The 14,533-nt window shown below is 43.6% G+C and overlaps 1 protein-coding gene across 12 annotated transcripts; it reads right to left on the bottom strand.

Moving 5' to 3' along the window:
* Positions 1 to 257: 257 nt before the first annotated feature.
* Positions 258 to 14,377, bottom strand: LOC108103890. 12 transcript variants are annotated; one of them, XR_001772266.1, is made up of 13 exons: positions 14,167 to 14,374; positions 9,749 to 12,925; positions 8,316 to 8,612; positions 6,669 to 7,128; positions 5,863 to 6,608; positions 5,537 to 5,801; positions 5,321 to 5,470; positions 4,716 to 5,255; positions 3,871 to 4,233; positions 2,157 to 2,341; positions 1,518 to 2,068; positions 1,186 to 1,456; positions 258 to 1,124 (listed from the first exon to the last, which is right to left on the bottom strand). XR_001772266.1 is itself a non-coding variant. In XM_017209625.1 (12 exons), exons 2-12 carry the CDS (start codon positions 12,916 to 12,918, stop codon positions 1,305 to 1,307), a joined length of 6,882 nt encoding a protein of 2,293 aa, XP_017065114.1. In that variant the 5' UTR covers positions 12,919 to 12,925; positions 14,167 to 14,373; the 3' UTR covers positions 258 to 1,304. The 12 variants fall into 12 exon arrangements, 6 of the variants coding, with proteins under 6 accessions (XP_017065114.1, XP_017065113.1, XP_017065110.1 ...); XR_001772264.1 differs by having other exon boundaries at positions 4,716 to 5,258; positions 14,167 to 14,373; XR_001772265.1 differs by having other exon boundaries at positions 258 to 1,121; positions 4,716 to 5,258; positions 14,167 to 14,373.
* Positions 14,378 to 14,533: the final 156 nt, after the last annotated feature.

Raw genomic sequence — 14,533 nt, 5'->3', positions numbered from 1 at the left:
TGTACATAATACATATGTGTGCCAGTATATTCCTTCCTATATAATTTCATTATTCATACCTTCATTCGTTCTATATTCTTTGCTTTCGTTTTTGCTTATTTATTTTTTGCCTGCACCAGTTATTTTATTATTTTTATATATTATTTAAATTAAAAATTAAAGCATAAACAAACAAGTTCTAACAAATAAACATTTTCAAAATGCATTTTTTAATTTAAACAAATAGATATATAAAAAAAACAGAAAAACCATTTTAATTGCTCTAAAGATACATTTATAATTATAAATATAATTGGAATCATTTGCATATTTCACACCAATCGTAAGAAAGAGACACAGATAGAAGAATACATCGAGAAAGAAAGAATCAGGGAGAACAATTCATTTCAGTTCTTAATCGCTTATTAATCCAATATCAATTTTGTAGTTATAGATAGATAGATAGTTTTAGTTATACAGCATTTAGATGTGGAAAATACAGCAATACAGCATCAATCAATGTGAATTCCGAATTAATGTCTGACCTCCTTCGAATACATATTCATACAGCTAAACAAAAAATAATCATAAAAACTATGCAACATACAAAAGAAACATGTATATAAACAGAAATCGGTAGAGAAGTGGGCGTGGGGACGTGGAGGGGCATGTGTATATATGAATAATAGAGGGTATGGGATTTGGGGAGGGGGATCGTATAGTTTACATAGAGAAAATTTACATATATAATTCGCTAGTCGTACATAAATCGCTTTCTTCATCGTTTCCTCAATTAATCATTCACTAAACGTTAAGACATCGATCGCACTTACAAACACACACGCACACACACTCACATGCGCACAAATTTATTAAAATTATGTGTTTAATTTTTTAATTGGGTGAGTTAATTTAGTAGACCAACACACACGAAGATAGGACAGACAGACAGAAGTTAACGAACTATAGGATCTTAGAAAAAAATCGTTGGGTCAACTTTTCCCCTGCTGGAAAGTTGACTTTTTTCGTTTGAATGTGTGTGTATATTTTATGCATGACTGGGTGTGTGTGTGTGTGTGTGTTAACGGTCACCGGTTTCAAAAAGGTTTTCTTGTATTTTCTTTTTACGTAGCTTCGAAGTGCTGCTGCAATAAAAGAATAACCCCATCAATCAGGCATCATCCTCTATCTTCTGTCTCAACTCACATCTCGTTGGCATTTGTGGCAGCCCTTTTAATCACAACATCCTCCTCCTCCATTCGTGTAAACCTCTTACTCCAGGTCCCAAGGCTTCTGCTCTTTCTATTCCCCGCATCAGGATCACCTTACTGCTGGTGCGTAGGCGCTGCTCCGGGGACAAAGTAACCGCCCTGGGGAACCGCAGCCGGCGCCATAATGGGAGCCAGCACATTCTCTGGCGCTGCCGACATTGGCGCACCCGAGGGATTGAACACATCCACGTAGGAGTTCTTCAACGCTGTAGAAAGGAAAAATATGGGTCAGTAATGAATGAAGCTACCAATAATAACCGGACTTACTTCGGTTGCGCTGCATCTTAAACATGTTCGACTGCAGCTTGGGCTGTGGCCCACCGGGAGCGGCCGCAGGATTGGCAGCCGCCGCTGCTGCCACCGGTGCAGGTGATGGGACAGGTAGTGGTGCCGGCGATGGAACCGTTGGTATCATCTCGGGTGCCGGAGCAGCCGTATAGTCAATGGGACTTCCATACAATTGCGGCTGAGACGAAGGTTGCTGATCCATCAACGGTGCAGGTTGATGGGTGCCCAACGGATTGGTGGCCATGGGCGGTAACGCTGCACCCAAGCCCATTCCCAGTCCAGGAGCTCCTGCTGCTGCCGCTGGTGGTCCTGCAGATGGCATGCCCATACCCAGATCGCTCATTTTGGGTGGCGGTTTAAAGCTCTCCGCCTCGTCGCCATTGCCCTCGGTGTTTGTCCAGCATTTGCGTTCCTTATCCCACACGATAGTCGGATTCTTGTCGTCCGGCAGGATCATTTGATTCTTCGGCTTAAGCGACAGCTTGTTCCAGATTCCGCCAAACCAGCCGGAATTCTGATTGCCAGGTGCACTATGAAAAAAAGGCAGAAAAAAACATTATTTAAATAGTCTATAAATCGGACTCTTTACCACCATCGATTATAGTATTTAAGACTCACCCAAGATCGCCGCCAGAATTGGACTGTTTGCCCGATGTCTGCTGTTTACCGGCAGCTTCAGAAGAGCCTCCAGCAGAGGGTTTTTGGCCAGGATGTGTCGTTGCACCACCGGCACCGCCATCGTCTTCATCACCATAGCTCTTGGACTTGGGCATGGAAATCGCTGGGCGCGCCTGCTGTTGCAGCTGATCGGTTCGGATTGCGAAAATCGGAGTTGGAGTTAAGAAATGGCATTGGATTAGTCTACTGCGAGAAGCAATCAGTTAAGTCTAAAGTCATAGTTCTTAGGTAGAGTGTTTAGGTTGGTTAGTAAGTAACATAGTAGTTATTAGATTAGTTAAATCGAATCGAATGAACAACGAAAACGCATGGCAAATTAACTGGCGCAGTCAAAAACCTCTCTTGCTCACAATTATCATATAAGGCTTAGTGTTAACAGATTGCTTAAGAGACATTATAACTAGTTATAGATTTAACAGTTAAGACAAGATCCAGGTACAGAAAGGCAGCGATGCACTTACTCCTCCTTTTCTTTCTACCTAACCCTTTCGATTTATGAATACTGATCTTTTTCTGGGTACTACAACTGCATTTTTTCTTGTGACTGTCTTTACAATTTTTTCTTAGATCTAAGAGTTAGACCAGCATTTGTGGCTGTGCTGCTCCTATGGCCTCGTCGAGTGGGTGCATCGATGTCAAATGTGCGCACTGGGCCTGCTCCTGGATGCATCTGTTGGTCCTTTTTGCTGTCCAAATAGTTCTCGAATCGACTGAGGCTATGCTCCACTTCGGTGCACATTTTCTTGTAGTTAAGTGGTATGGCCGGATTGGCTATCAATTCCTCCATAGACCAAACGTGTTGGGGCTGGGCAACAGATGTGGCAGCCTCCACGTTACCCGGTGTTCTTTCAGCCCTTCCTGACTCTTTGGTTGATATTATCCCATACTTGTTAAGCAGTTCATGGGTATAGTAATCGCCATCATCAAAGCTTTCATCGTCATCGGCGTACGGGAATAGATCCTCATCCGCATACTCATCATCCTCGCCTTCTTCTTCAGCCTGTTCCTCACCCTCGGCATCTTCATCTATTACATAGTCATGGAGCATGTAGTTCCTATAACGCTGTAAGTCTCCAATATCTGCATTAGCTTCCGGGTCATATGAGTTGCTTTTGAGTTGACTTTGCCCTTGGGTCAGGGGCATATCAATGGGATAAGTGCCATTAAAGACAATGTGCGGTTTTCGCGATAGATGTACGTGGTTTGGTTTAGCTTGTGCCAAAGCCAAAGTGTTCACCTGCTCATCCTCGTCTTCATCAAACTCCAGTTCATTTTCAAATTCTTGCTCTGATTCCGCAATGGTCGTTGGAAGATTAAAGTTAACCCGCTTTGTGGATGATCCTCTGGTACCTATAGAAGTTGTTGTCGTGGATGTGGTGTGCGCTGTGGTGGGCTTTGCTGTAACTGTAGCTGCTTTGGCGGCAATAAAACGTGTGGGCGTTGTTAGCGTTTTTGGCGTAGCTAAGTAAGAGCTGTTTTGGCTGTTAGACTTTCTACAACTTAGTAATTGCTTAGAATGAGCAGCTACGGTTGCTACTGTTGCTGTTGATGTAGATGTTGCTGCTACTGATGCTGCTGTTTTGTTGCTGATGCGATTGTTGCTGCTGTTGCTGGTAGCTTGATGTCGTTTATTTGTGTTGGAAAAGCTACTTACATCATTCAAATTGAATGCCTTTGTCGATGTCGTCGTTCCTGCTGCTGTTGCTACTCCTCCTGTTGTTGCCACTGCAGCTTTTGTTGGTGTTATCTGGGCAATTGCTGCTGCTGCCGCTGCTATTGTTGCTGTTCTCGTTGCGTCTTGTCTTTTTCGCAATGAATTGCTGCTGCTGCTCTTTTCCTGCTTCAAGGCATTCGATTTGAAACGATTGTTGCTGTTGGCGGCACCATTGCTGCGATTATGTAGCTCCTGTTGTTGCTGTTTGGCCTGTTGGAACTTTTGCTGCTGTGCCTGCTGCAATATGCGGTGCTCCTCATCATCCTCATCATCCTTTAGGGCAGCAGCTTGATTCTCATTTGGCTGCATTCCATTTAGGATAGAGGCATGTTTTAATTTTTTCGATGTTGTGTGTGTGCAATGTGATTAGAAACTTGTTAGCATTTTGGCGAGTCCTACTTTCTATGGCTATAACACACAAGTTTAAGACAGGTCAAAACTTAAAGCATAAACAGAATTACAGAAAATACAAAACTAAATCATAAAGGGGACTCTGCACTCTTTACAAACATTGATCAACTTAAAATAAACTAAAAAGTTTAACAAAAGCAACAAAAATACCCTCTGTATACCAATAAGGAAAAACATTTATAAAAATAATAATAAAATCTCGACAGATTTGAGAAATCTGTCTTTAAATCTTATAGTAAACTTAGAAAACAAAACTCTTATAAGATAATCTCGATATATACAATCCTAAATTACTAGTTTGAATGATTACAAATCATTTCCATCGAATGGGAATACAGAGGGTTTTGGAAACTTCTGAAGGCTGCTGAACCTACCTCATCGCCATAAGGCGGCTGCTGTGTGCCCGACCAATAGTCGTAACCATAACCAGGAGGAACACTAGCTGGATCTGTTGCTTGTCCCGACTGATAAGCCTCAGTTGCAGGCTCTATTTGGCCATAACTGGGTGTCAGTTGCTGAGGTTGTTGATCGTATTGATGGAGCGCCGCATTTGGATCATATTGTTGCTGACTGGCATTGGGATCGTATTGATGCTGGCCGGCATTGGGATCATAGTAAGATTGTTGCCCCTGTCCATAGGGATCCGTTTCAGCTGGCACTTGAGGTGGTGGCTCATAGTATTGTTGTGGTGGCTGTTGGTGCGTTTCTGGCACAACTTGCTGCTGAAGCGGCGGCTGCTGTTGATCCACCGGAGGCAATTGCTGCTGTAGCGTGGTCTCCAGATTGCCACCATCGTATTGCATGTTTAGCTCTCTAAATTGCTTATTGACCTCGGCAAACTGTTGATTGATGTCGTTTTGTTCCTGCTGGAATTGATTTTCCTGCTGCAGATGTTGCAATTGCTCCTGCTGTGGCTGCTGCAAGGAATGATTATCGGATTAGTTACTTTACAAGGCTGGTTGTGTAATGTCCAACTCACCACGTCGGCTAGAGATCGCAATTGACGCAGCCAGGCTTTTTCCTCAGGAGCAGCACTATCCTTGTTGGTAGCATTAGGAGGGCTCGCAAAGGAGACACGATTGATAAGAATGGGATCATGATAGCGCAGGCGTTCGGCCAAACCGCAGACCTAAAAACATAAAATGAAACTTTAAATGAAACAATCATAGGATTGTAAAGAAAAAAATAGCTTTACCCGCTGAATAAAATCGCTGTCGTAGCTCTCTGGCTTCAGTTCAATATGCCTAGCGATTTGCTCCAAGTAGTTGGTACAGCGGAAGTGCTGGCCATAATCGAGAATCCTTGTGGCCAGCAGGAACTTGTAGTGCTGGAAATGGGCAATGCTGAACTTAGGATCGAACAGCGACCGAGCATACTCGTAGATCTCTGTCATGATGATGGCCTCGTTGCTGGCAAACTCATTGAAATGCTTATAGTGCGAGGATCCAAGTAGGATAAGTCTGGAAACAAAAATAAAAGTAAGTTAAGGATTAAACAAATGCTACAAAAACCAAAACTCACCTGGGCACATTGGCGGTCAAGGCAGTTAGCTCTGTGGCAGAGCTATCGTATCTTCCGAACTCCTCTTGGGCAACCAAATAACAAAAGTGTGCCGCATAGATATCGCCGCGTTGGAAAAGCGTATCGCCAAGGGCCACTACCGAACTGCGGTCATACTCTGGCTGGCGACTCTTGTTCGTCACCAGAATAGAGAGATGCGACCGCCAGTCGCCCCACTGTTCATCCTTTAGCTGGCTTACGCACGCCGGCGTGTGACAGCTTTTCATTTGATAGAGCGTCTGCAGTGGATCGTTGGCCTTGATCGCGCGATTAAGGAACTTCTGTGCCACATCTGTGAGAGCATAGCGATCCTCGTATAGCGCCAAGAAAAAGGCATGTGTCCAAAGGCCATTATCGGTGGCCCACTGAAGGGCTTCTTCGACATTTCCACGCAGAACATAACTGCGGAACTTATCCGTAGCCGCCTGTTCCGACAGAGGAGTCTGTCCACCAGCTGTCGGCACAGTTCCTGCATCTGCTCCATTGGATGAGCTAGGTGCTGCACCCACAGCTGGTGTCTCCTCTGGCGTAGCAACTGCTGCAGATTCACTATCCAAATCAGAATCTCCTGCCTTCTCCGCAGGAACAGCGGCATTCTGCTCAGCCTCTACATCTGGCTCGTTCTCCGCTTCGTATTCGGTAGGATCATAGGGATACTCCTGCTGGTTCTCCAGCAATAGATCGCCCACATCCGTGTCAGCAATGTACTGAAATGGTTAAATGGAATGATAAGATGAATGTTTATCTTGGCTAATCTGGAGTCTTACCCCATTTTGACGCAACAACAGTATAAGCAGGTGCCACATCAGCGCATGAGAGGCACGATATTTGACCACGCTGCCCTGTGGCTTTTTCTGCGTGGCATACAGCACGGTGCAACCCTTTGTGGGTCCCAGTCGAATCTGCTCCTTGCAGAAACTAATGATCTTGTCCTTGTGCAACTTGCGACCCTGCAACGGACCCGGATACATCCGCAGCAGACTGCTCGTACCGTCACGGATACGTGGTGGTGCCACCTCAACATCGTTGCGCAGACGTCCGCGTCCGGCGTACTTGGGTTTAACCTTTAGCAGCAAACTCATCGCATACGAGGCCACCAAATGTGGCCGATTAAACTGCAGGGGAGTGCGTCTACGAGGCGGGCGAGCCACCGCAGTGGTGGTCACCGTTCCAGCGGTTCCACCAACCACTCCTCCATAAGTCGAAGGTACCAAATCGGCAGCAGCTCTACAGTGGGTCACAAAAGTAAGCGAATTAGTACAATAGTTATAGAAATGTTTCAAAAGAAAATATATAAAAGAAAGAAAAAGAATCATGCAAAATTCGAAAAGGGGTTTGGGGATTTTCGGGGAAATCAGAGAGATCGGGTTTGGGGGGAAAAGGTACAAGGGGGTATATAGTCGAATGCAAGAATAAGAACCCATCAACGAAGTAGATCTTAACAGTTTCCAAACCATGCCAAGAAAGTTTTCAAAAGAACCCTTTAAAATCCAAGCATGTTTACCATAAAAATATAGAATATCTAAAAAATTATATCATCCTAAATATCCTATTTATATTAAACTTTATACTTTATCCTATTTCATTTTAGGATAAAACCTACATATTACAAATCCGATGATTGATTACTTTCGAAAAAGGTAAAGCAACGTTTTCTAAGGTTTTAAACTGTTTTTCAATCTGTGATTAAATTCAAGAAACTGACCTAATTGGGATCAATATAAAATTTAGTAAATACTGATATAGGAAGATCTGCTTCAAAAAGAAGTATTAAGAATTAACCTTTATGTTTATAAAGGTAAATTAAACCATATTCGTAACCCTATATACTTTGATAAAAATTTAAATAGATCTACAAAACCAAATTTCCAGTTATCCAAAAATATTAGTCAGAGACAGATATAAACATATCATCTGTTCTAGACAGGTAAAAAAAAAGCGAAGAAACGATTTTCCAAAGCAGCAGCAAAAGAGTGAGTGCGACAGAGAGGAGAGATAGATGGGTGAAAAGGACAGGTGTTTTGGTTCTTTTTGTTTTTGCCTAGATGATAGCGCAAAGCTTCACTGGAGTGAAAGAGTAAGCACGACAGAAAGCGAAGGAGTGGGATTTAGTTTTTGTAGGACATCTTTTTTAAACTCTTTTTTTTAAAACATTTTTATATATACCCTTGCAGAATATACTTTAACACTATCCCTAGTTATAGGAATATATTATAGAATAGATCTTTGAACGTGTTTTATATTATTTTTAGAAAAAGTTAAAGAGAAATTAATATGATATACCAATATAAATGGTCTGTTTGAAATCGGAACTGATCTATATGACATGATCGTAACTTTCGTTATAACTGCAAGGGTATACTACAAGATCCTTTCTCGTTTTGGTTGTTTTTTTTTTTTGCTTTTTTGACCACCTGATATCGAGACCGCATTCGGAACCAGCGTAATACGGTCCGCATCGGGAATCGCGTCCATCGCCGTTCAAATTGCTTAGCGAGCGGGCACTGGCCAGCGGATATGATGGTTGGTATGGATTATAGATGGACCCTCCGCGCGATCCATAAAAACTGGCATTATCCTCGGTAATGGCAAAACTGGAGTTCAATTGATCCTCCCTGTGATGTTGTTGTTGCTGTTGTTGCTGGTAGATCAGCTCTTTGTATTGATGACGATGGAATTCATTGGCTTGGGTTATGTATGCGTGTGTATACCTGTATTGTATATATATATATATATATGTATATATGTAAAGGTGGGAAGTTGGGCAGAAAGCACAATTGTTGTTGTTGTTGTTTCGGTTGTTCGTGTGCATTTTGTTGTTGTTGTTGTGGTTGTTGGTTAGAGACGAAAACAGTTTTTGCGGTTATTTACGAATTTGAATTAGTTTTTTGTTTGCTGTGTTTTTTTTTTTTGTTTTAATTAGTAAAACACAACGAATGACACACACTCAGACACACTTAGGGGGAAACAAATTGGATGTGGATCATGATATATGGCGGGATGGTGGAATTCCAATTGGAAAATGTAATATATGTAATATTTGAGTTACAACGCCAGAAAAAGAGAAAGCTGCAGTAGAGCGAGCAAGCGAGAGACCTCGATTCTAATCACTAACTACGAAAAAAAAGTGAGCAAGATTTAGTTAAGTTGATAAGATTAAAAGCCCAAGTCCAACCTCAACATTTAAGGGGCGGCGGGGTCAAGGAAAGGGATGGAGGCAGGGTGGGGACAGACCCATAATTATATTAAACAAACTATGTTATTCATTAGTTTTCGTTTTTCATTTTCGGTTAGCAAACGGCAAACTAAGATAAAGAAAGAAGAGAAAACCAACGGCTACTTTAAGATCAGGTTTTAGGGCTCGGATTAAGGGTTAGGATATCATTAAAGGTAAACAAGGTGTTAAACGAAACTAAAGGAACATTGGCAAAATAACGATATTTCGGATCAATCGAAATTGAAGATCCCAAAACTTGCAGAGATTATATAAAGTTTTTACTTCTTTCTTTCTTCTATTAAATATAAAATATTTCATTTGATAACACTACTTAAAGTAAGATAGTGTTCTTGTTGAATAATCACTTGCTATCTAAATGTTTTAATCTTTCAAATTTATGAATCATTAAAAAGAGATTTCAACCTGTCCAGCTTGAAGACGAGTTTTAAAAAAAAGAACAAATCGAGAATAATATAGATTAGCTTTTACATCCTAAAAGATTTGTACCAAGAAGACCCCCTCTAAAATCTCTGCAAGTTTCTGGTAATAATACTAACTCAAAGACCAAGCAAACTTTCATATAAAAAAGAAAAAAAAAACAACAAGGCATAGTAGTTGGATCTAACTAACCTTTCACGCTCCCTAAGCAGGGCGGCCTCACTGCTTCCGCTGACACTTCCTCCGCTCGCGGCGGCTGCTGCCATCAACTGGCCTGCATTCACCGGTACCGCTCCTGGCACCAAACCGGGTATCACTGCTGCACCCGGAACTCCAGACTTAGAAGCTGCTGCCGAAACTGCGGCCGTCATTGAGTTAATCATTTGGCCATAGAACTTGGCATACACTTCGGCATAAGCTTGTGGATTCCTTGACATTTGCTCGTACATACCGTACGGATCATAAGCATTAGCTGACACAGCATATTGATCGTAGGTGCGACGCTTGCCAGAACCACCGGCTCCGCCACCACCGCTGGTATTACCGCCATTGTGTCGCTCTTTATCGAGATCACTGTTGCGTGAGCTCTTCTTGCGGTACTCCTCGTAGCCACCATCCCAGTTCCTCAGATCCTTGTGACGACTGCGACCATCCTCCGTACGGGCACTACGTCCCTGATTCTCGTACTTCCGTCGTCCGCCAGAGGAACGTGAATGGCCCACCGACGCTGGCTGTTTGCGCATGGGATACTGACGATCATAGTCATCAAAGTCCTCTTCGGCGGCACTGCGTCGCTGGCGACTAGTTTTACTGCTCCGTCCACCGCTACCGCCAACTCCACCTGTGCCTGCACCAATGCTACCATCAAGATCACCTTCGATCAAATGATTGATCTCCGGATTATCTGATTCACCATCGTAGTTGCTGTTATTGTACCGACGCGAGTGTTCAAAAGAACGATCAGGATCCTCGCCACCACTGTGATACTTATTCGATCTTCCTCGATAGTTACGATCACGCCCCCTATCCCGTTCCCTTTCACGCTCCACCTTCAAATCCGGATTACGTCGAGAGCGCGTGCTTTCTGGATTGCGTCTTGAATGCGTTTCCCTTATGGATTTGGTTTCATGGTGGGTTGAACCGCGCACCGAATCTTCTGTTTCACCATCGTAGGTATAGTGACCTTGGCTGCGTGCACGTCCGTCTCTACGATCACGCTCGCGCTCACGCTCACGTTCCCGATCTCGTTCCCTTTCGCTCTGCAGAAACTCATCCGACTCGTCCTCGGACTCCAGATCCAGAGAGGATTTATTGGTCCGACGTGCAACAGCTGCACGTTTCTTTTCCTGCTGTTGCTGGTGCTGCTGCTGCAACAGTGGCTGTTGCTGTTGATGAGCTTGCTGTGAATTCAACGGAGGCATCGCCTGTGGCGGATTGTTGTGATGCAGCTGCTCCGGCTCATCGGGCAGAATATTGTGATGTACTGATGTTGGCGGTAGTTCAGCAAGAGCTGGTGGCGGTATAGCTTCACGATCCTCAAGATTTTCACCATCTAGCACCACTTCCCGCTGTTCTCTCAAGGATGGGGCGTTGGTCTCTACGCCCGTTACTACTCGACGAGGAGGCGTCTGAATATTACGCACTTGCTGCTCACCATCGGAGGTGTCTTCGCCATCTGCTTGTCGTTCCTGCATGTGCAAAGCAGCCGCCTGGGCCACATTGATCGGTGGCTGTTCAGTGGCACCAGTGACCAGACGTTGCTGCTGAGAATCCAACTCCGGTTGACCCAAAACCAAACGGGACAGGCCTGGTGGCGGCAGTAAACCAGCGTCCTGATCCGCTTCACCTTCACCTAGCTGCTCGGACAGATGACTCGTCTGCAAGTACTGAGCCCTTTCGTCATTCGGTGCGGATAACACCTCCTGGTTGTCCGGTTCCACTTGCTGGACAGCCTGCAAAAGGGTTGGTGGTGGTGCATAGAGCGATGCGGCTGGTGCAGAAATAGGTGCCGGAATGGGAGCACTAAGTGGAGCTCCAATTGAAGCCTCAACAGGTGGTGCTGCCAGTAAATTGAAACCATCTCCATGAGGTTCTGCTGGCAAGCCAAAAAGCTGTTCTGCTGGTGGTGGAATTGGTGCTGCTGGTGCCAAAGGAGCCACCGTAGCTGGTGCTGGTGGCGATGGAGCTCCTCCCGCAGGATTGGCCATTATGTTAACTCGTTTGTTGAGACCCGTGGAGCGTTTAAAGGGATTGCCAGCCGCTGGAGTCACGCTTGGTGGCAGTGCAGCCGGTGGTGCAATGGTTGCAGTATCTACGGATGGTGCAACGATAGGAATTAAGGGTGCTGGTGGGGCTCCAACTCCGCCGAGAGGTGCTGAAGAAGAAGCTCCTAACCCTGCAAGATGAGCTGGAGGAGCACCAACAGCAAATAATGGTGATCCTCCCACAGCAGATAGTGGTGGTGGAGCGAATGAAGGTGGTGGTGCTGCAGCTGCTGGCTGATTTTGGAAAGCCTGAGGTGGTACAATGGCATCCAGTTCGGGTTCCTGTCCAAGTTCCGGAGGAGATTGCAGCTGGTGCTGCTGCTGATGATGTAATAAAGGAGCCGATTGCTGGTGCAAGGATGGTGCTTGTTGATCCCCTGAAGGTGGTAGTTCCACATTATTATTGACATTATTGCCAATGGTATTAGTGGCAAAGGCTTGCCAACTGCCTGGCGAGGATTGAACATTAAAGGAATCCTCTAGCAATTGTCCTGATGGCTCCAATAAGGCCTCGTTGCTGTTGCTAATATTGCTAACGCTAATATTATTGTTGTTGCTGTTATCGTTCCAATCTCCCCAGTCACCCCAGCCATCGCTCCGGCCACTAACTCCTCCAATACTATTATTGTTGTCAAACGAGTCCAGAGCGGGTTCCGGTGGAGCCGGGACTTGTGGCTGCTGGTGAGTGGGATAATACAATTGCTGCTGCATTGTATGCTGCTGCTGCGTGGGCTGCTGTTGCTGCTGCTGCTGCGGTGGCAGTTGCTGTTGCTGCTGCTGCTGCGGTGGCAGTTGCTGTTGCTGCTGATGCTGCGGTGGCAGTTGCTGCTGCTGCATAGGATGTTGCTGCTGTTGTCCAGCATAGTAGTTATTGTAGTTCAGCGATTGCTGTTGCTGATCCTCTGGCCAATAATTTGGCTGCTGTTGCTGAAACATTTGGCTGGCATAGAGCTGTTGCTGCTGCTGCTGGGCAGGATGAAGTTGCTGCTGTTGGGGCGTTGCATGTTGCTGCTGGGGAGTAGGATGTTGCTGCGGTGCCTGTTGCTGCTGCTGCTGCTGTTGATGCGGTGGCAGCCAGGGCGCATTATTGTGCAACATGTTGAATCTTTAAAAAGAGAAACAAAAAACATATTCAAATTAATTTAAAATGAAAAACAACATTATTTAACGGAAATCCATTAACCTACTAGTTCTAAAAACAAACGTAGATATTAATCAACCTTTAATCAAACAATTGTTATAAAAGTTTAAAGTTTTTTATAACAATTGTTTTTGTTTTCCATAAGAAAAATATGAACGATATTTTTGCTTAAGATGACGCAAACTGGAAAGATTTCTGATGAGCACTTCCAATGAAAGGAGATTACTTAGCAAATAATTGTAATTTCACAAGTTTACAACTGTATTTCAATACTACAGTGTACAAAAAACTCCTATAATTCTTGAGAAAAACTTTATATTTAGTTCCCGTGAGATATCTGAAAGGTTTGTAGATGTTATAAGGACTTTTCCGGGAGGTTTTGCAGGTGGTGGTTGCTACATTTTGTGGAGCAATTCAATGAACGAAACCAGTTTTTCCCGATGGAAAATTACCTGTTTTCCCAGATTTTTCAACAATTCCAATTGGAAATTATGAAAAGTGATGGATAATACACAAGCGAATATTGAACAATATCGAATAAAGTGTATATTATAGGGGCCACAATGAGGGGAAAAGCAAAAGTTAAAAGTTTACGTGGACGTTTGCCATATATTGCCCCTTCTCCCTCCCACACTCTTCTGCTCTTCCTCTTCTTTTTCTGCTTGTTCGTTTTGTTACCACCGTTTCGCTCTCTTATTGTTGTTGTTGTTTTTGTTCTCTAGACGAAGCAGGTTTTTTTTTTAATTTTGTCTAAGCCGATGATAATTTTTATACTTAATTTAAATCAACTGACCCTAATGTATATTGTATAATTTGTATTATTTATTTATTTCCTTTATTTTCTGCAAGTCAAAAGTGAAAACACTCTCTTGGGGGAAAAATTGGAGCAGTGGTCGAGGGAGAGAAATCTCTCTCTCGGCAGAAAAGAACCATACGCAGGGTTGCAATCCGGTGTTCCCGTGCAAATTTTAAACACAATTATTTTTACTGGCCATAATAAAAGAAAACAACACTTGGCAGTTGTCTTTGTCAATTTCTTTTTCCTATAAAAATATAACACAGCCAAAAATTACGAGAGTAAACAGACCCACACATAGAAGGTAGCAGGCTCTCACACACACACACATGCTAAGAGAGAGGGTACAAGTGTCGATGTCCCTTTCCTTTTTTCTCTTCTAATTAGCTTACGCTGCACACGAACTTACACAAATCGCTTGTTTATTTACACGCACTTGGTACTGTTCTCTGCCAGTTGACTAAAAAATACATTTACTTGTTTGCTGATTGCTTAAGCAGTCGTTTTTGGTTTTTAAACAATTTACTATGGAATTTTCTTTCGATCCGAACGCAGCAAAATCTCCCAAATGCCAACTCGACTTTTATGGCGCTGCCAGACTGGCGATACGGGCTGCCAAGGGTGGCCAGACTTGTAGCGATAAGGGATGGAGTTATAACGATTACATTTAAGTAAAAATTAATTTCATTTAACATTTTTAATGTGCAATAATTAAAAATTTGTTTGACATTTTTAACGATGTTTTGCAGAACTTTGGAGCCTACAGTATGCAGGGA

This window comes from Drosophila eugracilis, unplaced genomic scaffold (genome assembly GCF_018153835.1).
Source record: "Drosophila eugracilis isolate 14026-0451.02 unplaced genomic scaffold, ASM1815383v1 contig_408, whole genome shotgun sequence".
Taxonomy (NCBI): Eukaryota; Metazoa; Arthropoda; class Insecta; order Diptera; family Drosophilidae; genus Drosophila; species Drosophila eugracilis.
The sequence above is the reverse complement of the archived record's forward strand: the minus strand, read 5'-3'. Positions and strand labels throughout refer to the sequence as shown.

What these genes read in the sequence shown, in the direction of transcription:
- LOC108103890 (XM_017209621.1), bottom strand. Translation starts at nt 12,918, where the DNA reads ATGTTGCACAATAATGCGCCCTGGCTGCCACCGCATCAACAGCAGCAG. An exon ending in TGTTGTTGCGTCAAAATGGG is followed by an intron (nt 6,609 to 6,668) that starts GTAAGACTCCAG and finishes TAACCATTTCAG; the next exon opens with TACATTGCTGACACGGATGT. An exon ending in ACAGCGATTTTATTCAGCGG is followed by an intron (nt 5,471 to 5,536) that starts GTAAAGCTATTT and finishes TTATGTTTTTAG; the next exon opens with GTCTGCGGTTTGGCCGAACG.